Consider the following 27,737-nt stretch of genomic DNA (forward strand, 5'->3'; position numbering starts at 1 on the left):
TAAAGACTGATCCACTATCAGTGGCCCCATAGATTGTTCAGACTTCCAAACTGCCTTCCTCCTTCAGGCGATCTGGAATAGTCTTATGCTGGTTTCCCAGCTATCAGTCTGGGGTCCATGAGCTCCCTCTTGTTCAGGTCAGCTGTTTCTGTGGGTTTCACCAGCTTGGTCTTGACCCCTTTGCTTATCACTCCTCCCTCTCTGCAACTGGATTCCAGAGTTCAGCTCAGTGTTTAGCTGTGGGTGTCTGCTTCTGCTTCCATCAGCTACTGGGTGAAGGCACTAGGATGGCATATAAGTTAGTCATCAATCAGAGAAGGGCTTTTAAGGTAGCCTCTCCACTACTGCTTAGATTGTTAGTTGGGGTCTATCTTGTAGATCTCTGGACATTTCCCGAGTGCCAGAATTCTCTTTAAACCTATCATGGTTCCCTCTGTTATGGTATCTCTTTTCTTGCTCTCCTCTATTCTTGCCCTGACTAGATCTTCCTGTTTATGTCCTCCTCTCCCCCATTCTTCTCCCCTTCTCTTTCTTCTAACTCCCTCTCTTCCCCCAGACTCCCCATTAGCTTAGGAGATCTTGTCCCTTTTCCCTTTTCCGGGGGATCATGTATGTCTCTCAGAGTCCTCCTTGTTTCCTAGCTTCTCTGGCGGTGTGGAATGTAGGCTGGTAATCCTTTGCTCTATGTCTAAAATCTATATATGAGTGAGTACATACCATATTTGTCTTTTTGTGACTGGGTTACTTCACTTAGGATGGTTTCTACTAGTTCCACCCATTTGCCTGCAGATTTTAAGATTCCATTGTTTTTTTCTGCTGAGTAGTACTCCATTGTGTAAATGTACCTCATTTTCTCTATCCATTCTTCAGTTGAGGGGCATCTAGTTTGCTTCCAGGTTCTGGCTATTACAAATAATGCTGCTATGAACAGAGCTGAACAGATGTCCTTCAAATTGCATCTTTTGGGTATATGCCTAAGAGTATAATTGCTGGATCTTGTGGTATACTGAGTCCCATTTTCCTGAGAAACTGCCATACTGATTTCCAAAGTGGCTGTACAAGTTGGCACTCCCATCAGCAGTGGAGGAGTGTTCCTCTTTCCCCACATCTTTCCAGCACACACTGTCCTTGGGGTTTTTGATTTTAGCATTCTGACAGGAGTAAGATGGTATCTCAGAGTTGTTTTGATTTGCATTTCCCTGATGGCTAAGGATGTTGAGCACTTTCTTATGTGTCTTTCAGCCACTTCAGAATCCTCTACTGAGGAGTCTCTATTTAGTTCTGTACCTCACTTTTTAATTGGATTAGCTGGTGTTTTGGAAACTAGCTTCTTGAGCTCTTTGTATATTTTGGAAATCAGCCCTCTGTCAGATGTGGGGTTGGTGAATATCTTTTCCCATTCTGTGGACTGCCATTCTGTCTTACTGACTGTGTCCTTTGCCTTACAGAAGCTTCTCCATTTCAGGAGGTCCCATTTATTAATTGTCAAATTCAGTGTCTGTGCTACTGGTGTCATGTTCAGGAAACAGTCTCCTGTACCAATTCATTTGAGGGTACCACCTACCTTCTCTTCTAAAAGGTTCAGTGTGTCTGGACTTATGTTGAGGTCTTTGATCCATTTGGACTTAAGTTTTGTGCATGGTGATAGATACAGATCTATCTACAGTCTTCTACATGCCACCATCCAGCTATGCCAGCATCATTTGTTGAAGATGCTTTCTTTTTTCCATTGTATAATTTTAGTTTGTTTGTCAAAAATCAGGTGTTCATAATGTGTGGGTTAATATCAGGGTTTTCAATTCAATTCAAATGGGTCTACCTGTCTATTTTTGTGCTAATACCAAGCTGTTTTCAGGACTATAGCTCTATATTAGGGCTTGAAGTCAGGAATGGTGATGCATTTGGAAGTTCCTTTACTGTACAGGGTTGTTTTGGCTATCCTGGGTCTTTTGTCATGTAAAGTTGAGAATTGTTCTTTCAAGGTCTGTGAAGAATTGTGTTGGGATTTTGGTGGGGATTGCATTAAATTTGTAGATGGCTTTCAGCAAGATTTCCATTTTTACTATGTTGATCCTACCTATTCAAGAACATGGGAGATCCTTCCGTTTTCTGGTATCTTGTTTAATTTCTTTCTTTAAAGACTCAAAATTCTTACGATATAGGTATTTCACTTTTTTTGGTTAGCATTACCCCAAGGTCTTTTATGTTGTTTGTGGCAATTGTAAAGGGTGATGTTTCTATAATTTCTTTCTCAGCACATTTATCATCTGTAAATAGTAGGGCTACAGAATTGTTTGAGTTAGTCTTGTATCTTGCCACTTTGCTGATGGTGTTTATCAGCTGTAGGAGTTCCCTGGTAGAGTTTTTCTGGTTACTTATGTAGACTAACATATCATCTGCAAATAGTGAAAGTTTGTCTTCATCCTCTCCAATTCGTATCCCATTGATCTCTTTTGTTGTGTTATTCCTCTAGCTAGAACTTCAAGGACAATATTGAAGAGGTATGGAGAGAGTGGACAGCCTTATCTTGTCCCTGATTTTAGAGGAATCACATTGAGTTTCTCTCCATTTAGTTTGATGTTGGCTGTTGGCTTGCTGTTTATTGCCTTTATTATGTTTAGGTATGTTCCTGTTATCCCTGATCTCTCCAAGACCTTTATCATGAAGGGGTGTTGGATTTTTGTCAAAGGCTTTTTCAGCATCTAGTGAGATGATTTTCTTTCTCAGTCTGTTTATATGGTGGATTACATTAATGGATTTTCGTATGTTGAACCATCCTTGCATCCCTGGGATGAAGCCTACTTGATCATGGTGGATGATTTCTCTGATATGTTCTTGGATTTGATTTGCCAGTATTTTATTGAGTATTTTTGTATCAATGTTCATGAGGGATATTGGTCTGTAGTTCTCTTTCTAGTTGTGTCATTGTGTGGCTTAGGTACCAAGGTTATTGAAGCCTCATAAAAAGATTTTGGCAAAGACCCTTCTGCTTCCTGGATATTTTGTGTTAGGGATTTGTTGGACTTTCTTTGGTCGATGAGTCTATTTCTCCTAGTGTATCCTCAACACCTGAGATTCTCTCTTCCATCTCTTGTATTCTGTTGGTTATGCTTGCATCTGTATTCCTGATGGTTTACCTAGCTTTTCTATTTCCAGCATTCCCTCAGATATTGCTTTCTTTATTGTCTCTCAGTTTTTAGGTGGAACAACAAATCTTAAGAGATTTGTTGATTTCTTTTATTGTTTGGTTTGTTTTTTCTTCCATTTCTTTAAGGGATTTTCCCATATCCTCTTTGAGGGCCTCTATCATTTTCATGAAGTGTTTTTAGGGTCATTCTCTTCTGTTTCATCTGTGCTGTGATGTTCAGGTCTTGCTGGTGTAGAGTACCTAGACTCTGTTGGTGTCATATTGGTTTTTCTGTTGTTGAATATATTTTTATATTGTCTTCTTCCCATCCCTTCTTCCAGTGTGTGTAGCAGGAGTGTCTTTCTCTCCTGGTGGGTATAGGACCAATGTTCCCCTCAGGTGGGTGTAAACAGGTTCAATACTCTGATGTCTCTCCTCTTCCAGTGGATGGAGGCAGAACTAGTACCAGGGCCTTGGCAGTCTCTGGGAGGGCTGGATCCTGCTGGGATGGGACTGGCCTCAGGTGTCTCTGAGCAGGGCAGAGGAAGGCAGGTGGGAAACAGGTCCAAGCTCACCTAGTCCGGTGGGCGGAGGAAGAGACTAGGACCCTTGCAGTCTCTGGGTGGGCTGGATCCTGCCCAATTGGGATCCCCAGTGAGCCATCCCAGGCCTCAGGTGTCTCCGAGTAGGGCAGAGGAAGGCAGGCTGCAAACAGGACCAAGCTTATCTAGTACAGTGGATGGAGGCAGGCTTCTAGCGCTATTTGTACTTTCTTGGAATATAAAATGACACTATTTCATCAACTACAAGGCAATAAAAGTTAAGAACATTTCTAGACAAGACTAAGACTTTCTGCTGAGTTTTTAGTGCAAGACAAAGCATTAGCAAAAAGTGATATAACTAAAACAGGAGCACTCACGTTATAAATTCTTTATATTCAAAACCTTAAGTGATGCATGTATTTATAAATAGTATCTGGGCATACTTCCCATTATGAGGTTTTTGTCAGCTGCTTTTCATATATTATTTTAGTAGTCACCATAACTTCAATGAAAGCTTCCTTTTCTGTAGGATTCTCTTTCCAGTGAGAGTAAGTTTTCATAGCTCACATGGTATCTTAGAGTTGCTATTGCTATGATGAAACACCGTGACCAAAGCAACTTGGAGAGGAAAGTATTTATTCAGCTTAAACATTTACATCACTGTTCATTATCAAAGGAAGTCAGTACAGGAACTCTAACATTGGGAGGAATCTGGAGGCAGGAGCAGACACATGGAGGAGTGCTGTGTACTGGCTTGCTTCCCATGGCTTGCTCAGTCTGCTTTCTTATAGAACCCTGGACCACCAGCCCAGGGATGGCACCACACACAATGGGCTGGGATCTCCCACCTCAATAACTAATTAAGAAAATGCCCTACAGGCTTGTCTATGACATGGTTTTATGGAGGCATTTTCTCCATTGAGGTTCCTACCTCTCTGATTATGCTAGCATGTGTCTAGCCAGTAAACATGGCTAATATGTTGTGATATGAACATAGCTTCATCTCACTATGCAGACCATGCTTTTTCACACGTAGCATCATAATATAAGTTTCCTCAACACAAGCTGAGGATGACGGAGCTGGACTCAAACTCATGTACATCTTGACTTATAAGTCTGTGAGTGCTATCCACTATAAAAGCTATCTCAAAGCAAGAAAAGATGTTCTTTCTAGTCATAAAATACAATAGCATTTAAGGCTTAATTTTAAAGGTAATTTCTCATTAGCTCTCTTTACCAATGAATTCTAATGATTGATATTCACTTTCAAGAATTTTTAGAGAAAGCTAAGAGTGGAGATTGATGTATTTATATTATTAAGAAGAAGTCAGCTGGGCATTGGTGGCGCACACCTTTAATCCCACACTCGGGAGGCAGAGGCAGGCGGATCTCTGTGAGTTCCAGGCCAGCCTGGTCTCCAGAGTGAGTGCCAGGATAGGCTCCAAAGCTACACAGAGAAACCCTGTCTCAAAAAACCAAAAAAAAAAAAAAAAGAAAAAAAAAAGAAGGCACATTATAATTGAATAAAAAAGTGAGATGCATAATAAAAATAATAATAGTATTAATAACATTCATAATTTATATTGTTTGTTCCTTGATGCTTTAAGTTCTTCATCTGTACTGACTTAACACCAAGGTCTACAGGCAGGAAATATTGTCATTTTCAGAGTTAGGGATGAGGAAACATCCACAGAGATTTCACTGATTTTCTAAGGTTGCCATTACCCAGGTGGGGATGGTGAATCTCACATTTAAACCAGGTGACCTAGTTGCATGTTCACATTTTTAACCACTTGGCTATTGGGGCATTCTTTATAGAAAGAGCTAAAACTGATGACTTTTCTATTCAAAACTTGTCAGTGAATAGTTCTCTACTATTATGGATAAGATCTAGAATGATGAATTTGATTCATGAGAGTCTGTAGTTAATTTATTTTTCTTGCTTATTTAAATTCTGTAAGATTTCCCTGCAACACAATGTAATTAGTGAGTTAAAAATGTTGATCCTGGCCTTAAAATTAGATAGAGTACAATATAGTTAGCCTATCTATCCTTTGTAGGTAGACTTAAAAAAATTTGTTTCAAAAAGTGTTCAACACTTGTATCATCTAACACTTTGAATGTGTTTGTGTGTGTTGGTTTGCATTCATATTTTAGGGCTGTCCATAGCTACATCCAAAGTTCTTCAAGCACAGATGATGAACTCAGTATGCTGAAAAATGAAATCTCTCTAAATCTATGTGAGAAAAACATCCTACCCAAGTATAATATGATTAAAAACAAAACATGGGTTACTTAAGGGTAAAGTTTGTACCAAACTTTTTATGCTTTCTTTAGAAAGGTCATCTAATTCTTACTAGCTTTTCTCTGTAAGAAGACTCACTATAGTGACCAATAGTGATGAGCAAGACTAACAGCACAGTGCATCAGGGCAGTTCACACAGTAGAAAGCATCCTGCTTTCAAAGGTCACGAGAAGTTTACCTTTTCAACTACTTAGTTTAATAAATGTAAATGCTAACTTTCCGACTTCAGAGGTTGGAGTTGTGCAAGCACTGGTCACTAATTTGCCCACAAAACACTATCCCAGATACTTCCACCAGCATTTATTCACTTGATTTGAAAATGCACAATCAGCATTTCCAATATACTTATTTTTAAAAATTCTTGTAATCCTAATCAATCACCCCCTGTTTACTTTGGCAAGCTGGGGATGACAAGAAAACATCTGTGGATTACAGACAGCTTCTGAGTTTGTGAAATTTGCTTCTTTGCTCCTATTCTGACCAACTCTCCAAGCCCCATAAAACCTTGATTTTCACCATCTCCCAGAAAAAAAAAATTGAAAAATAAAACCCAGAACTATTATTTGTTAATATAACAAATTAAAATTTAATGAATCGGATGACATTTTAATTCATGGAAAAGAAAGTAGGGTGAGTTTCAAATTATTTCAAGGCATTTTATTTTGTTTTTTTCCCCCTCAAAGGATGAAGACCTTTAACAAAAAGACAGTAGATCAGAAAACACACACTAACTATAATAAGCAAAGGTAGATGGCAGATTCCTTAATTGTCTTGAAAGTACTTAATAAGGACATAATCTCAAAGTATGTATGGTTATGAGTATTTTGCTTGGTGTTCAGGGACTTTATCTTGGACAGTTTTATGTGTGCTTGCTATTACACTCTTGTTCCTGCCTGAAAATATGGAGAGCAGAAGTAGAACCAGCAAAAAGCATGGTACCAGAAATTTGCTGTGAAAAAGTAAAATTTGCATATTTTTAAAAAGGATTTATTTATTTTATATTTTATGTCTCTGAGTGTCTGTTTGCATGTATGTTGGTGTGCCACATGTGTGCTAGGTGCCCACAGAGGCACGAGGAGGGCATTAGATCCTTTAGAACTGGAGTTACAGATGGATGTTAGCCACCATGTGAGTGCTGGAAACCACATCTGGGTCCTCTGCAAGATCAACAAGTGCTCTTAACTGCTGAGTCTTCTCTTCAATTCAAATTCTGTATCTTAAAAACATTTAGTTTCTTCACAAAGCAGCTTTCCCCACTTTATAGATATATTACACCTTAGATAGCCACATAAACTTTACTTTGCAGCATCAGGAATCAAGCCATAGTTGTCTTCTGTAGTTTTGAATCCAAACATTCTGCCCAAGGGTTTCAAAGTTCCCCTTGTGAAAACCTTACACAGCCCAGTCACTATCTTCTATTACGTAACATATTTCTGTAGCGTTTGACTTGTTTTCCTAAAAGGACAGTGTTTCCTTTTCTTAAGCTGTCAAGCTGTTATGAAGCAGCTGTGGCCAGAAGGGAGCAAAGTTCCATGTGAATACATACCATCCTTATATAAACACATTCTCAAACACCTTCCTGAGTGGTCTTTATTTACTCTCCATCAGTTGAAGACAAATGGCTGAGTCCTAAGCAAAGGGTAAATATGTTACTCCCCCACAGCCATGACCTTTTCCCCTTCTGGTGGCATTACTGTGATGGAAATAATCCACAGTGACTTAGTATGACCCACATTATGTCTGCATTCCTGGGCTAGCATAAAGTACTGATAATCCTGACAGTGAACACAGGGTCCAGGCAGGAGAGATTCTTAAAGCTGAACAATTCTCTCAAATGACACATTACAGTCAAAATTGCATTTAGTGATTCCTTCATTTAGCTACATACCTGGTAAGTCAGAGAAGAGAAGGATGCATTCATTGAAGCCATTAGCCAAAAGCCGGTCCCGCAGCTGCTGAAGGATGGCTACTCCAATGCAGAATGGGAAAGAGGAATTTCCAAGTAATAATGTATCCCAGAGGTGGAAAATTTTGTGCAGTGGAAATACATCTATAAAAAGTTTTTAAAATGTACTTAAATAAAACCAAATTTATTAAAAATATAATTATTATATTTTAGATATAATAACCTGCATTATTAGATATATGACCATTACTACTTCAAGGTCAAGATTATTATTTAAGGGTTAATGTGTTAAACTGATAAAATGCTTGACTGTAATTTTTTTTAAAAGATTTTTATGTGTGTGTGGGTGAGTGCATGCGTGCCTGCATATGTGTGTTTGGGTGTATATGCATGTACACATGCATTCAAGTGTCTATAGGTCTATGGAGAACATCAGACCTCCTCCAGCTTGAATTACAGGTAGCTATGAGCCACCCAAAATGGATGTTGGGAACCAAACTGGTTCTCTGCAAGTTCTCTTAACTGCTCAGCCAACTCTCTAGCCCCTGATTCCATTAATTTACAGCTTCCTAAGGCCCTTTAATAAATTGTTATCAAATTGGTCAGGCATTACATTTTTGACTCCCATAAGTGGTATATTTATCCAACTCAGAATTTCTCCCAGAACTTTTATTAACACTGTCTATACAAGTTATATCCTTAGATGAACTTTAGATTTACTTTATGTACAATAAGCTAACACTTCCATTGTGCATCATAAACAACTGCTTTATTAAATTCCCACCAAAATTCTATTAATTAAAAAATGCAACTTCTTCCTCACTTAATATTATCACGAATATCTTTCTTGGCCATCTCAGGTAGACTATTTCAGATATCATCCCACTTATCATGTGCGCTGCATTTCAGCATGGCTGTCCACTTCCAGTATAGTCACAACGTAACTGACCAAAGTGATACACAGTCATATCATATGGTTAATTTCATGAAGATTGCCCAGTCGAGGAAATGAAACCATGAGTTAACAGAGAATATCTGAAAAGAAAGCCAATTCAGTTGAAAACTGGCCTCAAAAATTCAATGTAAATATATAGTTGATGTTGAATTCTCTTCTTAAAAAGGAGTAAAGCTATACATGACATATAAAGTTAGATTTTAGTCCTTTTCAACATTTTTTTAATCTTTATGTCAAGAACACTTGAAATTACTGTCTATAAACTACATCATGTTAGAATTTTATAAAAATGCACATTGCATTTACTTATTATCTTCTCGTAAATTTAAAATTCAGAGAAAGAATGAGGCAGTGCTTTAGCTAACACTAAAGGGGAAATGGTACTTACGAGTGAACATGGTAAGAAACCAAGGGATGGCGTAGAGCTGTGAGCACACCAGGAGCACAGGACATGGATGGAGAGAAAGTAAAAGGCCTAATTAGAATGATCACCATCAAGCTTAATGGTTTAAAACACTGTCTTGTTCTATCCCACTGAATAAAATATAAAAGAATGCAGGTAACTATAGTTATTATCACAAGTTCATTATTATATTCATCAATTAGTATGCTTATGACCTTGGCCAAATCAAATGCAATAACAATACATAAATTTTAAGTGCATAGTTTTTAGCTGTAGAAAAATTATTTCTCAAGTTTTAAAGTTCCTTAAGATAGTTAAACTTTTGTGTTAAAATGACAGAATTATTAGTGTAACATAAATTCTAGTTGGATTTAATAATAAAATCCCAGAGACAGATATTGGAGTTAAAGCTGAAGATCAGAGAAGCAAAGCAGCCAGCCACTAGAGAGTTCTTCCCTCTACCAGTGGTCAGACTGAAGGGTCAATCCTGTCCTTACACTGCATCTCCAGACTGCATCTGTCTCCACCAAACCTCAGACTGCAAGGAGTTCCTGTCTCTTCCCACCTTATACTCCTCTCTTTATCCATCCATATCACTCCTGTCTCCAACTCTCTAGTACTGTGATTAAAGGTGTGAACTCTGTTTCTCTTTTAGACAGATTGACTCTCCTGTAGCCCAGGATGGCCTTGGACTCACAGAGATCCATCTTCCTCTGTCTCCTGAGTGCTGGGATTAAAGGTGTGTACCACCACTGCCTGACTTCTATGGCTGTGGCTAGCTTTGTACTGATCTTCAGGCAAGCTTTATTAGATCATAAACAAAATATCACTACATTGGAATGCTCAGATAAATGAATACACATTGTTTTGGGATGCATCTCTGAGCATGTTTTCAGGTAAAACTGAATTTTTAAAAAAGTGCTAGGTGGATTGTACTCCCAGAGTGAATAGGCATCACCCAGTCCACTGAATTAATCCCTGTAGAGAAGGAGGGTGCAGGAAGAATAAATCCCCCTTTCAAAGTTCTGCCTCTCTGCTTGAGTTGGGCATTTAAATTCATCTGACCCTGTTTTTAGACTGGGGCTGTTAATTACAAGTGTTAAAATTAAAGGTAATTTGTGAATGAATACAGGCTACACTTAAAGAAAGGCTTAGACTACCCACTTAGAGAAACACCCTTTCAGTGCCTATCAATTATAAATTAGGAGGGAGGGGCATGCTGTCTTGGCATTGTATACACAAGAGTATGTATGCTATCAAAAGGCCAGTCAAGAACGAAAAGTAAAAATATACAGTTCATTAAAATAGAAATACTATAACAAAACAATGAATATCAATTTCCACATCTTCATGCTGCAAATGTAAAAAAGGAAGCTAAGAATGGTATGTGGTTCATAACAACTAGTGTACATTATACAGTATAATAAAATCTAGCAAAGTGTAAATTCTATATCTTAATTTAAATTTAAAAACATGAGAGTGTTTTATTCACATTATTTGACCTTTATTTTAAGGACATAATATCAATTATGTTACCACTGACCATTTTGATAAGAGCCAATTATTAGTCATTAAGAATCTTTGGTCAAGCCGGGCGTTGGTGGTGCACGGCTTTAATCCCAGCACTCGGGATGCAGAGGCAGGTGGATCTCTGTGAGTTTGAGGCCAGCCTGGTCTCCAGAGCGAGTGCCAGGATAGGCTCCAAAGCTATACAGAGAAACCCTGTCTCGAAAAAAAAAAAAAAAAAAAACTGGTCAAATTTTATTAATGTTACTATGCTTTGTATAAATGGTTCTGAGCACTTTTGTTCATTCACCCAACATAAAATGTCTTGTACTGTATACAAAGGAACCAGACATGTTATAAGAGACTGAAATGCTTTGTAGCTATGTGGTACAACAGCAGAGGTACTGGCTAGGGTGTTAGTAACAAAGTTGCAGAAGCTGATGGCCTCTATGATACCAAGATGATAATTTTCTTTGGGTATGGGTTACTTTATTTTTTATCCATGCATACAACAAATATAGAATAAACACTTGCTACATGCGGAGACTGTTAACAGACACACATGACAGGACAGTGACCAGGGAAGTCATAGCTTTAAGATCTAAGGATCTGAGAGTAAAGAGCAACATTTATTTATTTCATAGTTTCTCATTTCATTCCAATCAGGTTTGTGCCTGTACCCACCAAAGAAACTGTTGCCCTGGCCATTGATGTCTTGGCCACTGATGGCTTCCATGTTGATAAATCTCTATGTTCATCTTTTTTTTTTTTAAATTACTCAGTAAGGTCAGACATTTTTGACCACCCTCAATTTATGAGAACACATTTTCTCTTTACTTGGCCTCTAGACAATGTATTCATCAAATTTTCTTATAACATTTTTAATCTTAAAACTTTTAAAACTGCTGCTTATCCTATTTTTTGTTCGTTTGTTTGCTTGTTTGTTTGTTTGCTGCCTCCCAATTTTCTCTTTATTTTTTTCTGGTTTTTAAATGCAGGACCGCTAGTTCAGTTCCTAGAAACTTTTTTTTTCTATTTTTCTCTAAATACTAATTGTAGTATGAAAACTGGAATATTTTCAACTTTACCCAAAGCCCTCTCCCATAAATTCCAAACATACATTTCAAAATGCTTGATTATATCTCAGGATATATGTTAAAAATCTCTCTATCTAGCCCGGCGTTGGTGGTGCATGCCTTTAATCCCAGCACTTGGGAGGCAGAGGCAGGCGGATCTCTGTGTGTGTGCGGCACTCATCGAGTTCCAGGATAGGCTCCAAAGCTACATAGAGAAACCCTGTCTCGAAAAACAAAACAAAACAAAACAAAAAAGATCTGTCTGTCTGTCTATCCTCACTTCCTCCAAACTCTGTATCTCCATACATTTCTACAACCAGTTAAGAGCACCTTCTCCTTCCATTTGCTAAGAGAAAAACAATTTTGCAATTATTCTTGACTCCTCTCTTCTTAAACACCATGTATCTGCCACCAGCAGTCTTGCTGTTCTGCCTCTGAAATCCTTATCTGTGAGTAGTGAGAACTCATTACTTCTACTGCTAATATCGAGATTAAAGCCACCACCATCTCAGGCCCTGCCTATTCCATAGCTATGACAAACCTACTACATTTTATCCTTCCCTGTTCTTGGATTTCAACCAGCAAGATGCCAGAATTATTTGGTTATGATGTTACATCAGGGGTCACTATTCTATACAAAATTGTCTTGTTTTTTGTGGTGCTAAAATAAAGCAGTGATGATGATGTATCTGTAACACATGAAGTAATCTCCTTTCCATTTCCTGCCGTGTGACCTCATGTTTGTTCATTATGCTCCATTTACAGTGGATAGTACTTCAACATCTCTGGTATATATAAAATTTTTATGCATGAGAATTTTGCTGGGATGTATCATGTATGATACAGGTGAGAGCCCCTGAAACTGGAGTCACACAGGATTGTGAGCCACCATGGGTGCTGGCAAAGAATTCGAGTCCTCTGCAAGAGCTCTTAACTGCCAAGCCACCTCTTCAGCCCTATTACTTCTCTTGATCATAGACTTTCACAAAAGATGAAGGCACAGGGTTTTGTCTTTACCCCTTTAATGTATCCAGGGGATATGCTATTACACAGTATAGAATAGGCCCCGATACTTGTTAAAAACAGTGAGGGAAATACAAATTGGAGAGACCCAGACGATAGAACCAAATGCTCCTGAGAAGTCTGCAAACAAGCATGAGAGAATGAGGGAAGGACCCAGTCTCTGACTGACTACTCTATTGGGAAGGACATTCTCACACTAAATAGCAGGAGTACCAGAAAAATCATCAAATCTACTTTTATAGACAAACACTTAGATAACAGTTACTTTGAAGGGCTTACAATTAGGATAGTGAAGCTTACTCTAACACTATTAGAAAAGTAAATCCAGATTCAATTACGTATTTAAGATAACTCAGAGACCCTGAGGTATGGTTACTAGCACCAATATTTCTTACCAATAAAATTAAGACCAGGGAAATATAATGATACTATGTGAGACATATTCCTCTATCCTTTCTACATTTTTCCATTTTAAAATCCTTATTTTATTTTTTAAATTTCTTTTCTTTTCTTTTCTTTTTTTTGAAGCTGGTGTCTTGGATTTCGAGATTGAATCCAAGGCCAAGAAAGCACTGTGCCATAAGTATATCCTTAGCCTTCTTTTAACCTTTTATTTTTCAGACTTATCTTACTAAGTTATCTAGGCTGCTCCCAATCCCAAGGCCCACTGTAACAAGGAGAAGTCTTTAACTTTTGAATCTTTGGCCTCAACCTTCCAAGTAGCTGGGATGAGATTTGTTCTATGAGTCCTGGCTTAATTCATATCTTTGGTCTTAAACAATTTCTCAAGCTATCAGTATAGTTTAAAATTGCATCTGATATACATACGGATGTTGGAATAAGGTAATTTTGAACAATAGATTTTATTTTTTAATGATTCCAAGTGTTGAAATACTTGCATTATAAATACAAAAATACATATATTCTCAGCTATTTCCCAGTTTCAAGTTAGAAGCTGAAAATAAGATGTTGTACATGTTTAGAATATTCTCCAAATCACAAATTCCAGCCTGACTTGGGAATGAACTTGTCTGTAGCTGTCAGCTAAGCAAATGCTGCCCTCTAGCAACAGCAAGCAAGAACTGGCAACAGTTAGCCATGGTTCTCTGCACTGAATGCTGGCAAAAACAGAACAAGTGGGCTCATAAATATTTTTCCATGTTATCAATTGTTTTAAATATAGAATATAGTTCCTTCTACCTTGCAATCATAGATATGGTACCTTCTATAAATTTGTAAGTATTTTCTTAAAATATTAATGATCTCATTAAAACTATGTTGTGAAATATTTTATTTTAGTCACATAGGAATTATTTTATCACCACCAATAAGTTATTTGCAATTGTGTTTAAAAACACAAGAGTAACAAGAAAACAGGACAATGGAGTTTCTTCATTATTCTAAAATTGTCTTGGTCCATTTTGTCTTGGTTCCCCTGGCATAATTCCACAGATTAGGTAAGTGATCTAAGACTTTTGTCTGACTCAGAAACTTGGGAGCAGCAAGGCAGAGAATCAGGTGCAGCTGACTAGGAACTTTCCCTGTGCCATGACACCTGGTAGAAACGTTGGTGAGAGTTCTCGTCACTGTTTTACTGGGCTGACATTTATGCTAATAGTGCAAGGGCCCAAGTGGATAAAACAGCAGAAATCAAGACAGAGGCCCCCAAGTGTAACAGTTATGTTTTTAGAGGGGTAAGATTATGACTCTTTGACGTTCTTCACAAATGTCTGGTGAGATGACTTGGGAGGCAACTGTGCTCTGCTCTGGAGTGTGAGGAGGAGCTAAAGGAACACACAGCGCTTGCTTCAAGAGACACTGTTTTTACTGAAAGAATGACAGGGAAATAATGCCTTAAAGCTTGGATATTTTGGTCAATATTTCTCAAAAAATGAGCAAAATAAACACATCACCTCAAGAAACATTTGAGTTGAGATGAAGACTATAATATTGTCCTTCCAGGGGGTCTTGAATTTGGTTTCCAGCACCATGTTAGGCAGCTAACAACCACCCATAACTCCAGTTCCAGGGGATCCAACACCAATGACCTCCATAAGAACATGCACATGCCAGTCTGTGGTGGTGCACATCTTTAATCCCTGCACTCAGGAGGCAGAGGCAGGCAGATTTCTGCAAGTTCTAGGGCAGCCTGGTCTACTGAGTGAGCTCCAGGACAGCCACCATATGTATGTGGAGGCTAGAGGTTGACACTGGAATCTTTTTTTGTTTGTTTTGTGAGACAGGATTTCTCTGTGTAGCCCTGGGTGTCCTAGAACTCACTGTGTATACCAGGCTGGTCTCAAACTCAGAGACATTTACCTGTCGGCCTCCCTAGTTCTGAGATTAAAGGCACTGCCCGGCCAACACTGGTATCTTGATACAGGCTTCCCACTTGAATCCAGAGCTTGTGGGTTTGGTTAGTGTAGGATGCCTGTATCTGTTTCCTATACACTGAAATCACAGATGGATCACCATGCCCAGCTGTCAGGTAAGTGAGTGTTTGATATCTAAACTCTGGTCTTCTTGGTTGCACACCAAACACTGTACCCTCTGAGCTACTTCCCTAACCATTTAATGACTTGTTATATGATCAGTGATGACATTAACAAATAGGATATTTTGTATAATGAAATGTTTCATAGTTGGTAGATATGAAACCTCAGAGAACCAACATTTTTCATACTGCTGACATATAATATTACAACATCATTCATGGGCGAAAAAGACATTGAAAATGCAAGGCAGACTAATGGACTATAATGGAACACAGGATGAAAAACTCACTGATACAGTTTTAGATTTTACATTTCAAGTCAGCTTAAGACATGCTTTGGTACATTTGAAACCAAAACAATGAGCGGCAACAAACTGAAGGCAGAAGTAGATGTGAGGATACTGCTGTTTTAATTTAGAGACTTAAAAAAATAAAAATTATAGCACTCTTCTATTATGGGGGAAACAGTTTTTTTATATATGTAATTTTATTTAACAAGTTATTATTATTAATGTTTTACTCTGTGTGTGTGTGTGTGTGTGTGTGTGTGTGTGTGTGTGTGTGTGTGTGTGTGTGAGTGTGTGACATTGTCTTGCTATAGAGCCCAGATATTGGCCTTGAACTCCTGAGACCCCTAGGAGCTTAAGCTGCTATGCCTAGCTAGTTGTTATCAGTCTACATGGCTCAATAGTTACTGATCAATGAAATACATACACAAAACTCCTGGGGATTCTTATTAATTTTAAGAACACACAGTGACCCTGAGTTATGATTAGCTGTGAAAAACCATATTCTGTTTCCTTTTACTTGCCCATTAACAGTATGAGGATACATTAGATCAGAAACATTATAGATCTGGGGATTCAATAAGGATTTACAAAACAGCATTTGTGAGATATTTAAATCATAACTGATTCTTTTAAACAAAAAGTTACTAAACTATTATTTTGTCTTCTGGTAGTTATAATAAACCTTTGATGTCTAAGGTTTGGGCTCTTGCTACAAGGTAGTAACCAAGCTTTCCTATGAAATAGAGCCTAGTAAGTTATTTTCATTCAAAGGACATAAAGGTTAGAGTTAAAGTAGGCTCATCCCAGCAGGTAGACAAGACACACAAACAAACAAACAAAACAAACAAAAAAATGCCCTTTAGGACTGCAGCTATTCCACAATGGGAATCTTACTTTGGGGTGTCCTAAATAAAATACTATTTTCTTGGTTTTTCCTGCAATGCATTTTGATAAAAAAGTCAAAAGCTCACTGTAAGTAGAATCTTTGGAATAAAAACTAAAACTCATTAAAGGCCAGAAACAAATGAAGAAACTAAAAACATTCTGTGCTTTCTGTTGACATATATAAAGATGATAGCCAAAGGTGATAGCAAAAGCTTTTAAAGAGCGAGAAAATTAGTAGCAATGTGAGCATCTTTTTATCATCTGCAGTTAAGTGACAATGCTTAACCACTGTATCAGTGAATTTGTTAGTGTTATCTTCAGCTGAGGCAGTAGGGTCATTGCTCTTAATGGCCACTGGACAACTATTCCTAAGAGGCAAACTTAATGCTATTCTGAACATTTTAGAAAAAACCTGCTCCCTAAGAATGAGGAAGCACACTTTCCTATTCTCATTTTTAAGGACCTTAAAAGCTTAGTATATTTACAGAAGCAGAAATGCATCAAGAAAGAATGATAAAAATCACTCTGACCCCAACTTCTCCAAATACACATTACCTACTCTATTTATATGTAAATCACATAACTGCCATGACTTAGAAAATCTAGGCATCACATCAATGCACAATATCCCAAGCTACTTAAGCTTCAGCACTGCTCTGTGCTCAGAGTTCTGTGACCCACAGCAAATGGAAGGGAGCCAGAAATCACAATCTCTCCTGCAACAGGAGCCTGCATTTCAAGGTGGAGGATTAATGAAGGCTTGCTTTGATAGGATTAGTTCTTGAGTGGGAACTCAGTTTGGATCTCATTATCACTGTACCCATTCTTCCTTTAGATGAATCCTAGCCCACAATACTGTTAGAGGCATAGTCACAATTTTCTCAAAAGTATTATTAAAGGAAAAATACTAAAGATAAAAAATAAAAGGCAGCATACACATGCTGCTGAAATGCAACTAAGATATAATTTAAAATGTCAGAAAAAAAATCCCCATTTCATCACCATTCACAACTAGTCACTGTCAAAGATCTCTACATTTAAAACTTCAAATATGGTTACAAGGTTGAATTTTGTTCTTTAAAAAAGCTAATTTACTTCCCATGGGAAGCCACACCCTCTCTAAGGAGTGGATGGGGGTGGAGTGGGGTAAAGTGTGGGGAGTTGGAGGAGGGAAGAGAGGGGGAACTGAGATTGGTATGTAAAATAAAAAAGAATGTTTTAAAAAATTCTGTTAAAAAAGAAAAAATAAATTTCATATATAGTCTATTTATGGTATTTTCCTTTTCCCTTCTCCTACTCCCACCCACCCTCTCAAATTCATAGCCTCTTTTTTCAACTATTATTGTTACATACAGACATATGAATTAATACACACACACAACCTGCTGAATTCATTCATTGTTGTTTGTTATGCTTTAGGGCTGACCAACATATTGGATAACCAACCAGGGGGCTCACTCATGTGGAAGACTCATTTGTCCTCTCTCAGCAATCACTAATTTGCCTGTTGTTCTTCAAATTAAAAGACAAGAGTTGCTGTTTTTAAAACCATCCAGCTAACAATTCTTCTGTATTTTGTAAAAAGTTTCATTTGCTTACTTTTTATGGCAAGGAACAGTCATGGATGGGACTTCTCTATGGGTAAAGAAATAGTCACTAAAATAGTGAGAAGCCACTACCCAGAGGAAGCAGATGTAGAATAGTTTCCCAGAAATCCACGCAGAAGCATGATTAGAGGGCGGTGGGTATTGGGGATGTCCAGATTTGCCCTGTATACTGTACACTACTTCACAGAGTGCCATATTCCCTCCAGAGGATTCATGAGTATCTTACGAGAAGAATCACATTCGTTAATATTATTTCCATACCCCCATATTATGTTTAAAAAATTATGTGACAATTTAATTCATTCACACTCTATATTCTCTCCTTGTTTGGAAAGGATCAGGATTGACATTTTTTGTTTTATCTTTCTTACTGGTTTAGGAAAATATATATATATATATATATATATATATATATATATATATATATATATATATATATTTGAGACAGGGCTTATCATGTAGTCTCAGGCTGGCCTGGGAATCACTATGTCATTCATGCTGGGTTTGAACATGTGACTCTCCTGCTGTAGCCTATTAGTGCTGAGGTCACAGACCTGAACCATTATGCTGGCTTACTTTTTATAATTGTAACTATTGGATATGTTCCAGATCATTTTGTCAAAGATGTTCACATTAAAAAGCAGTCTTACAATGCCTTATTGCTGAAGAAAACACCTACATATCTCATTGAACATGGAAAAGTCAAGTTGGTATCTAACTAGAGCCGTCACTCCTACTGAATAGTGTCCTCTAGTACCCCTAGAGGGTACTCTGCATGCTTTCCTTCTTACTCTGTGTCTGGCTGTGTAAATAGGTGGCTAAGTGGCTTGCCCTGATGTCCTCCTGTCCTTCTTCTCTTATTTCAACTGTTTGCCAGCCCTGCCTGTTCTTGCAACTGCCTCACTATTGGCTGCTCAGCTCTTTATTAGGACCATCAGGTGTTTTAGACAGGCAAAGTATCACAGTTTCACAGAGTTAAACCAATGCAGCATAAACAAAAGTCACACACCTTAAAATAATATTCTACCACAGGAGAGATCTTTGAATATCCAGTCCAAACTGGGATACCTCCATAAAACATCTTCCTTTAAGGCTCAGGAAACTTTTGGAAAAACAGGTAGGGAGTGGAAAGACTACAAGTCAGCATGGAAACAATGTATTCATTCCATAAATAGTAATCCTGATGCATATATGAACTCACAAAGAATGCAGCCACATGCACAGGGCCAGTACAGGCAGATGGGGTGCAAGCACTGAGAGGGGGAAGTGGACATCCATATGGATTTCCCATCCATAATCAAAAAGCTATCTCTAATTGTCAACCACTTGCAAAGGTAAAGTTAGTTTTCTCCAATAAAGTCTCATTGGATATACAGCAACAGTAAAGGGCAGGCCCCACCACAGCAGTATATTGCAAACACAAAATAAACTCTGTGGGTTTTTTGTTTTGTTTTGTTTTTAGATTTTATTTTATATATTTGGGCAGTTTTTCTTTTAACCTTACTGATCTCTTGCTGATAAATTTGGCTTCTGAATTTTTTTTTTCTGATTTCGTTTTATGGGTTTTCTGAGCCTGAGCATCTCTATGTGTATGCACTTCTGTGTTCTGTTTTTATTCCTTTTTCTCTGTTTGCTTTGCTCTATTCTGGTTTGTATGTTTTCTAAAAATAGAAACAATGAAGGTGTGGCGTTAGATGGGTCACAGTGTAGAGGGGAGGATGTGAGAGGAGATGAAGGAAGGGGAACTGATCAGAATATATTGTATGAAAAGAAAAATTATTGAAAAGAAGCAACCAGCTCCCTGCCCAAGAATCATCATGAGCTCACTACAACCACGGTGCCTGTCTTGCACTACCGTCCATTGCTCATGTGGGTGTTCCCCTAGGCTCTCAGTGGAGATCCCTTTAGGATCTGATTTGGCAGTAAGGGAAAACAAACACAGTCTGAGGCCCATGCTGCTGGCTCTGAGTGTGAAACCCTTCATCTGACATAGGAGTCTTGAGTTTTCTGGTTGTGTCCAGGAAACAGTAATAGGGTAATTTATAAACTTGAAAGTTCTAAGCATGAAAGGATTCCTAACTCAATGTCAAAAATAATGTGTATTTTAGCTTCCTTTTAAAATAATAAAAAACATTACTGTAACATTTTAAAAGTGGGTTTTCACCTAATCTTTCATAAAATATTCTTATTATTGTCTAAAGTTTTATTTCCATGTTTCTAATGTTAGTATTTTGGCATCTGTACTGGCCTGTCCTTGGGGTTTAACAGGACACGCCCTCAGCTGCAGCCACTAAGAGCACCACCTGTGCATATTCACTATGTTTCCTTTTAAAAGGCCCTGCCCACCTCCAATCCTTCTCTCTCTTTCTCTGTCTCCCTGTGACACCTTTTCTTTTCTCTCCCCCCTTTTTTCTCTCCTGCTGCTCCCATCCCTGGAGGCCAGTCTCCCCACTCCACTTTCTGTGATTAAAAACCTCCTTTGCTTGAACCCTGTCACGAGGCATCTTTGTCTCTGCACCACTCTTTTTAAATTACAACAACTATGCTGGGAAAAGGGACACCAGCATAGGACTGTTCCAGACCCCCTGAACAAGGTAGTCAGTTTAGAGGGCTGGACAATCTATGGGGACACTGGAAGTGGATCAGTATTTTCCCCTAGTACACAAACGGACTTTGGGAGCCCTCTCCACATAGAGAGATACTCTCTCAGCCTAGACATACTTGGGAGGGTTTAGGCCCTGCTCCAAATGATATGACAGACTTTGAAGATTCCCCCATGGAAGGCCTCATCCTCCCTGGGGAGCAGAAAGGGGCTGGGATAGGCGGTCAGTGGAGGGTTGAGGAGGAGGAGGAGTGGGAGAGGGAACTGGGATTGACATGTAAAAGAAGCTTGTTTCTAATTTAAAGAAAAAAGAAAAAAATTACAACAATTCCATCCTTCCCAAATTGGCATACATTTATTATTTATAAAGTTGGTGGTTTTAATGAGTCATTGTATTTAAGAGTTACAACAGTACTAGTACACAATACATGTATACCATATTCATATTATGCTTTAACAATGTTTTGTTTACTGGCTTTGTTTTCCACTTCTTAAATCACTTAGAATTCAGCTTTTTATTTTATTAAAACAAAGCTAAATATCTTTCCTTTGATGTTTTCCTAGTAACACCTACATTCATTATCATATCATATTTACCTATATGTTTAAGGGTTTGATAAGACTACACGTATAATTTCATTCAAATTAGGCTACAGGTTTTCTATAGACTATAGAATATCTGTAACTTTGGAGAATGTAATTTTACTTTTAGTTGTGAGTATACATTAGCCAATTTAAGTGAATTTTTGAAAATTACCCCTTGTTTCAATCTCAATTTTTAGTCACTAGAAGTTTTTTTCCTTTCTGAAGCAGAATACCACCGCTAATGTAGCTCTCATTTCCTTTATAATTTCTACAGTTCTAACCATAAGACTTAATCTAGGATTATCTCTCAAATTTATAATGTAAGGCAAGACAGTCATATAAAATTTATATCACTGAAATTTAATAAAATGAATACTTAATATGTGCACTGGTTAGTTGGCTTCCAGGGGGTTTCTTTTTGTTTTGTTTTCTGTTTCTTACTCAGTGATTATAGCTGTCTTTGTACTGTTTGAATCCCATGTATTCTTTTTAGCCTTTACTGAGTAAGTTTCAGATTTGAAAGCTGTTTCTCTCCAAATCTAGTAGCACCTGCCACTGGTAATGGATGATACCATGGGCTTTCTGAAGCCAATAAAAAGAGCGATAGAATTGGAGAACATGAACTGTTTCACTCTCCCTGGGGAGCAGAAATGGTATTGGATAAGGTAGGGTGTTAGTGGGAGGTAGGGGTGAAGGGGAGGGAGAGGGAACAGGGATTGACATGTAAAACAATCTTGTTTCTAATTTAAGTAAAGATTAAAAATAAATGATAAATAAATATTGTAACATTTGAAATGACAGTAATTTTTTAATTTTTTTAATTTTTTTATTTTTTTTGCTGCAAACTGCACGAGGCTTTATTGTAGTTTAACGAGCTAACCCCATGTTAGCTCGGGTCTTTCACCCACCCGCCATGGCGGATGGCTAGCAAAGACAGATCGAATCAGCTGCAGAGAGATCTTGTAGGGCAGCATAAGGGGAGAATCTAGAGGTATGCACAGGCTCAGGATTGGTGTGCCTCCAGGCTTGGAGGGCTTGCTCTGTGTTGATTGGCCAATTGGTTGTTATAGCCCATAGGCCCTCCCAGGGTGGTTGCTATGTTCTGCGCGTCATTGCTGTGCACTTGTCCGTAAAGCACACCCAGAGCCGTAAAGCATAGCACCACCATCTAACTTCTGATTGGTTCCTTGCCACAAGGCAGGCATCTGACCGATTAGTGACCAAAGCAAGGTCATGGCGAGCATGTGTTACTGTCATGGCTGCCGAAATGGGGAGATGGTCCCTTCATTCCCCCATTTTTTCGTTTTGGAAATTCCAATCATGGAATTGCTGTCTCTCTAGCGCCCCCATCAGGGAGTGAGAGATACTGGCATCCCCATGCAAGGGACTTCCTTCTGAGTTAGCATTTTAACAAGGGAAAATGGGTGGCGAATTCTTTCCCAACTACTTCCTGCTGACTTTGGGATGAAGTTAGGGACCCCAGAAGGTTGAAATGCTAGTCAAAAGCAAAAAGAGGAATTTAGGCAATGGGGAATCCATCAGGGGCTGTTGGCAGACTCTGTTGCAGAGATAGGGGGTGTCCACATCAGCTGAACTGGTTCACAGAAATGATAGTAATTTTAAACTATACTTAATCCTCCCAAAATAACCACTATATACTTCTTTAGCCTAAGGTAATCAACTGTTTCTATATATATATTCACATATACTTCATTTTATAAAATAATACCATACCACATTATAAAGCCTTTTTCCTATTTTAGCAATATACAGCCTCAAAATTATATCCCCTTACCAATAACTTTTCAATAGAACAAATCTCTGAAAACATAATTACTTGCTGAAAAACCATGCTTTATCAATTTAAGTATTAAATGAGACTTTCAGATTATTAAATTAAGTTATAAAATAAAATGAGCCCCTATATTGCTATTATTTAAATGCCCTTGGCAAATGTAACATGTTATTAATTTGTTTTTTTTTAACTTTTGTTTTATTTTATTTATATGCAATGTGGTGATGTTTTGATAGATGTTTATCCCCTGGACTTTTAAAAGAAGAATTATTAAATGTCAAAATGAAAATGAGGAACTGGCTAAGCCACATCCTAATTAACTCTTGAATGTTACCTTTGAATTTTACTTGATTTGTACTACAGAGTAACTAACAGAAAACCAAAATCTGGTAAAGCTTCCAAGGTAATATACCAAGCTAAACACCAAAATATTCAGGATGAAATGTCTAATTTGTCAAAATTTAGCCAAAAAATCATAAAGTCAAGGTGAGAGCCCTCCAGAGCGCAATTTAGTAAAACACCTTTCTAGTAAGCGGACCACACTCCTCCACACTTGAGGGTATTTGGAGGCTACAAACTGCCTTGATGATTTACAGAGGAGAGAGAGGAAGAGGAAGAGGAAGTGATCAACTGCAAGGCTGGCTACAGGTGTGCCCGACCACACCCATCAGGGTGTAGTCAGGGTGATGTCAGGATGACATGGTAAAGATTTAAAGAGATAGAGAACATTCATGGTAGTTCTCTTTTCCCTGTTGCTTCAACTTGCTCTGCTTTCCTGCCGGCTGGCTAGGTGCACTGTAAGTAACACATATTTCCCTAATAAATATACCAGAACCCTATCTGCTTACGTATTGGTGAATCACACATCAAGTTGGATAGGTAGGGGGGGAGGGAGGGAGAGAGGGAGGGAGGGAGAGAGAGAGAGAGAGAGAGAGAGAGAGAGAGAGATGCATTTGGTAGGAGATGGGAGAGGGAGTTAAAATGTCCAAAATGCATTGCATGAAAAGGATTCATAAAAATATAGTTTAATCCAATCTTCAATGGGTTTTAAACAACAAATTGTTAATGGTAACTATGCCAAGGGAAATGAGACTCTATCTTCTTTTAATGAGGACATGGAAAGTAAGTGCACAGACAAAAAGCTATAGTTAGTTTCAGCAACCTGTCAGTCATCTTATGACCAGCAACGATGTAAGTGCTATCTTTTATTTTGACATCTCTGCTTGACTTCATCACTGTCACCTCCTGCTCTGCTATACACCAGGTGTACTCACATCAGGAATGAAGCCAATCTCGTTGAGATGATTACTCAGCTCTGGATCGTGGAACGCAATCATCTGAGAGAACACAGTCAGGTACTCTGAAAGGACAACAATGCCGAAGACCATCACTGTCTTCACCAGCTACCTCAAAGACCTAAGTAAGGGAGCTTATGCTAACTGTTCCCCAAGGCAAGGGTACTTTACGGTATTATTCTCCATTCTGTTACTACTTCAATCACAGTGCTAAGCATTAAGGAGACACACCAATAAACTATGCCACCATTTACTTTCAGAGCTTTGTTATTTCTTGAGCTGCAAATTAAACACAGGATGACTGGTAATTTCCAACCAAATTGTACAAATACATTTTCTCTGGCAACAGTAAATCTGTTTCTCATTGATTGAATTTGTTCAGAAGACAGAAAGGATCTGGAAGTAAAGAACAGTGAAAGACAAGCAGTCACGGGAAAGTAACTGTACCCCAAACTGGTTTTTATATATGAATTTCAACATCTTTTCTAGCTGTGAATTTTTTCCTACCTATAGTTCTATGTTTGGCATATGTATAAATATGAACTTAATTAACTATAGCTAATGCAATGTAGGTAAACAGTAGGCAATTGAAAATATTTTTGTTGTGCCAGAGAGAGAGAGCTTGGTGGGTAAAAAGATGTTTCAGTTAGAGACCCTGTCTCAAAAGATAAGGTAGAGAGTGATTCAGGAAGACATCTACCTTCACCTTCCGGCATCCACAGGACGTACATGGGTTAGCATACCTGCATGCACATGTGCGCACACCACACAAACACACACTAGAGGGTCAAAGGTCCTTAACTTGCGCACACAGATAAGCCTGGAGATGCTACAAAAGCTAAACACTTAGGCTTATCTCTTCAAAGGAAGGAGATATTTACCCGTCTTCTTCCCTGAACACTGGGAGAGGTAGTTTACAACCTAGTGATCCTTTACTATCTGTAGGGCCATGTTTCACCCTAATCCCCCAGAATATTATGTTTGTTTATACCAGACTTTCCCCACTAAATTTTGAGCATTGTCCATAAGACCATCCTTATGAGAGATGTCACTTGTGCTTCACAACAGCCTAAGTGACTTCTGTGTTATCACAGGCCAGGCCAATCCTGACTCCCACAGGCATCATCTTCCCTCACTCATTTTCCCTAGACCCGATCTTGAGCACTGTTTCTGAGTCAACAGAAACCGTCTTTAGGGAAGAAGCCAGATGTACTTTGTAAAGAGTTCTAAAGTAAACATGTCTTCAACTCTGTTGTACACATAGGACTGAGTTAGTAGCTGTCATCAGAAAATTTTTTCTTTTTATTTTTTATTTTTGTCAAAAATTGTGCTGTGCTTAAACACGGCTAAAATAAATGACGTGGTGTTCGACTTCTTAAGTTTGAACCAGTACAGACTTCTTAAGTTTGAACCAGTAATGGCTGACGGCTGACTAAGTTGAGCTGAACTGAGTTTCATTCTTCTCTCTGTGGATAGTTTTGCTGCTGGCAGTTGAGATTGCAGGGAGCATCCCCCCGCCTCCACAACACACACACACACACACACACACACACACACACACACGTATATTTTATTTATTTTTAATCCTATTACAAATTGTCTGAAGAATATATTCACACTTTCCCTATTGTTTCAACAGGTTATTATTTTCAACAATTTATTCATGCCATGCTAATGGACCTAAATAAGATTGTGGTAGCATGTGCTCCAGATATTAAAGTCTGTAATCTAAATGCTTTGGGAGCAGAGGGAAGATGACTGTGAAATCTAAGACATCCTGTGCTGCAGGCAAAAGAAGGAGAATGCAGCAAGACAAGTGAGCTCAATTTCTTTTTGACATTGAAATCACAATAACTTAATAAAAATGAAAAACCTTTGATAATTTCAATTTTCTCCAACAACATAACTGATTTTTAAAAATGAATTATTTGGTGAAATAATCTCTAAAAATGATGTTTCCTTGCTTTACTAGTTTATACAAGCACTGTGTTATTTCAAGAAATAGTAATAAGTAAAAGTTACATATTATTTTTCTTAACTAAAACTGTTCCTAATACTTGCTTATAAATACTGTATGTGTTTTTAATAGGCAGTACCAAATCAAGCAAAGGAAATGTCAATGCATGCTCAATTTAATGATATAACTGAATCACATCACTGACCTAATGTGAGCACTGCCTACTCATTCTAGCTAAAGAATAGGATGCTCAATTAACACGTTTCTTGATTTACTGTACATTCTAATACTACCCCATTTTTCCTCTCTCAGAACAAAATGGCATAATTTCAATTAGTTTCTAAAGTTACAAATCAAATTGAAAATCTAGGACATGTTTGAAGGCACTAGGAGACATTTAACTTTTTTTATAACTGCTTTCCTGCCTTCCCTTATGGTATATCTATAATGTCAACTTGCCCAGAAGCTATAAGTGTGCATCATCAGTCCCCATAAGTACTCGATTGTATATTGATAAGCTGTAGTTATTAACTTTTAGCTTCTAAAAAGCATGTCTCAATTTAAAGCAGAATTCATGCCTCGGGCAATTCTCCACAGCTATGTATGGTTGTTAAACATCATGCCTACTTAAGTCTGATAAACTTACACAGCTAATTAAGGATTTACTGAAGAAATCTCACCCATATTTTCCTGGTGTTCTGCCAAACACCAACGACTAGATTTATATCAGCATGCACATACTCACATACACAGATATACAAATACACCATTCATATATTATTATATTGAATGCAACTTTACATAGGTAAATATAAGTTATAAAGTTGGCAAAGTATAGGCTATAGAGAACAGCTTTGAAATGAAGCTCAGTGTGAGTTCTTTATTTCAAGAGGAATATGAGAGAACACGTATAAACGTATGTTTAAACATATCACATTACATGTTCTGTCCTAATAGAATTTAAAATTCCCCAAAGTAACAAAAAGTCCAATTGCAGGTATCCTTTGATTTGATTTGAGAGGGAAAATAATGGTAGTTACAAAGAAATAGAACAGTGGCTAGATTAAAACAGAAGATTCTACACATTTAACACTATTGATTCTTTTTAAAGATATGTATTTTAATGTGTATGAGTACTTTGCATGCATGCATGTCTGTATAGCATACTCATGCAAAGGAGGCAAGAAGAGGGCACTGGTTCCTCTGGAGCTGGAGTTAGGCAGTTATGAGCTGTCATGTGGGTGCTGGGAGTTGAACCCAGGTCTTCTGGAAGAACAGTACTCTTAACTATTGAGCCATCTCTCTAGTCCCTACTAACCCATTTAAAGGGACATTAAAATGCTAAAGAACTATGATTATGATTTACAAAATGATAATAATATGA

General features: G+C 38.0%; 1 protein-coding gene across 5 annotated transcripts in view; it reads right to left on the minus strand.

Annotated features, from left to right (window-relative positions):
* Nucleotides 1–27,737, minus strand: part of Tbck (TBC1 domain containing kinase) — a 143,150-nt gene that overhangs the window by 60,425 nt on the left and 54,988 nt on the right. For all 5 annotated transcript variants that reach the window (XM_035452000.1, XM_027395732.2, XM_035451999.1 and 2 more), the window contains exons 20-22: nucleotides 24,376–24,461; nucleotides 9,224–9,260; nucleotides 7,863–8,024 (exon numbers count right to left, since the gene is read on the minus strand). In XM_035452000.1, coding sequence (XP_035307891.1) covers nucleotides 7,863–8,024; nucleotides 9,224–9,260; nucleotides 24,376–24,461 — 285 coding nt within the window. The remainder of the gene's footprint in view (nucleotides 1–7,862; nucleotides 8,025–9,223; nucleotides 9,261–24,375; nucleotides 24,462–27,737) is intronic.

This window comes from Cricetulus griseus (assembly GCF_003668045.3).
Source record: "Cricetulus griseus strain 17A/GY chromosome 1 unlocalized genomic scaffold, alternate assembly CriGri-PICRH-1.0 chr1_0, whole genome shotgun sequence".
NCBI classification, from domain to species: domain Eukaryota; kingdom Metazoa; phylum Chordata; class Mammalia; order Rodentia; family Cricetidae; genus Cricetulus; species Cricetulus griseus.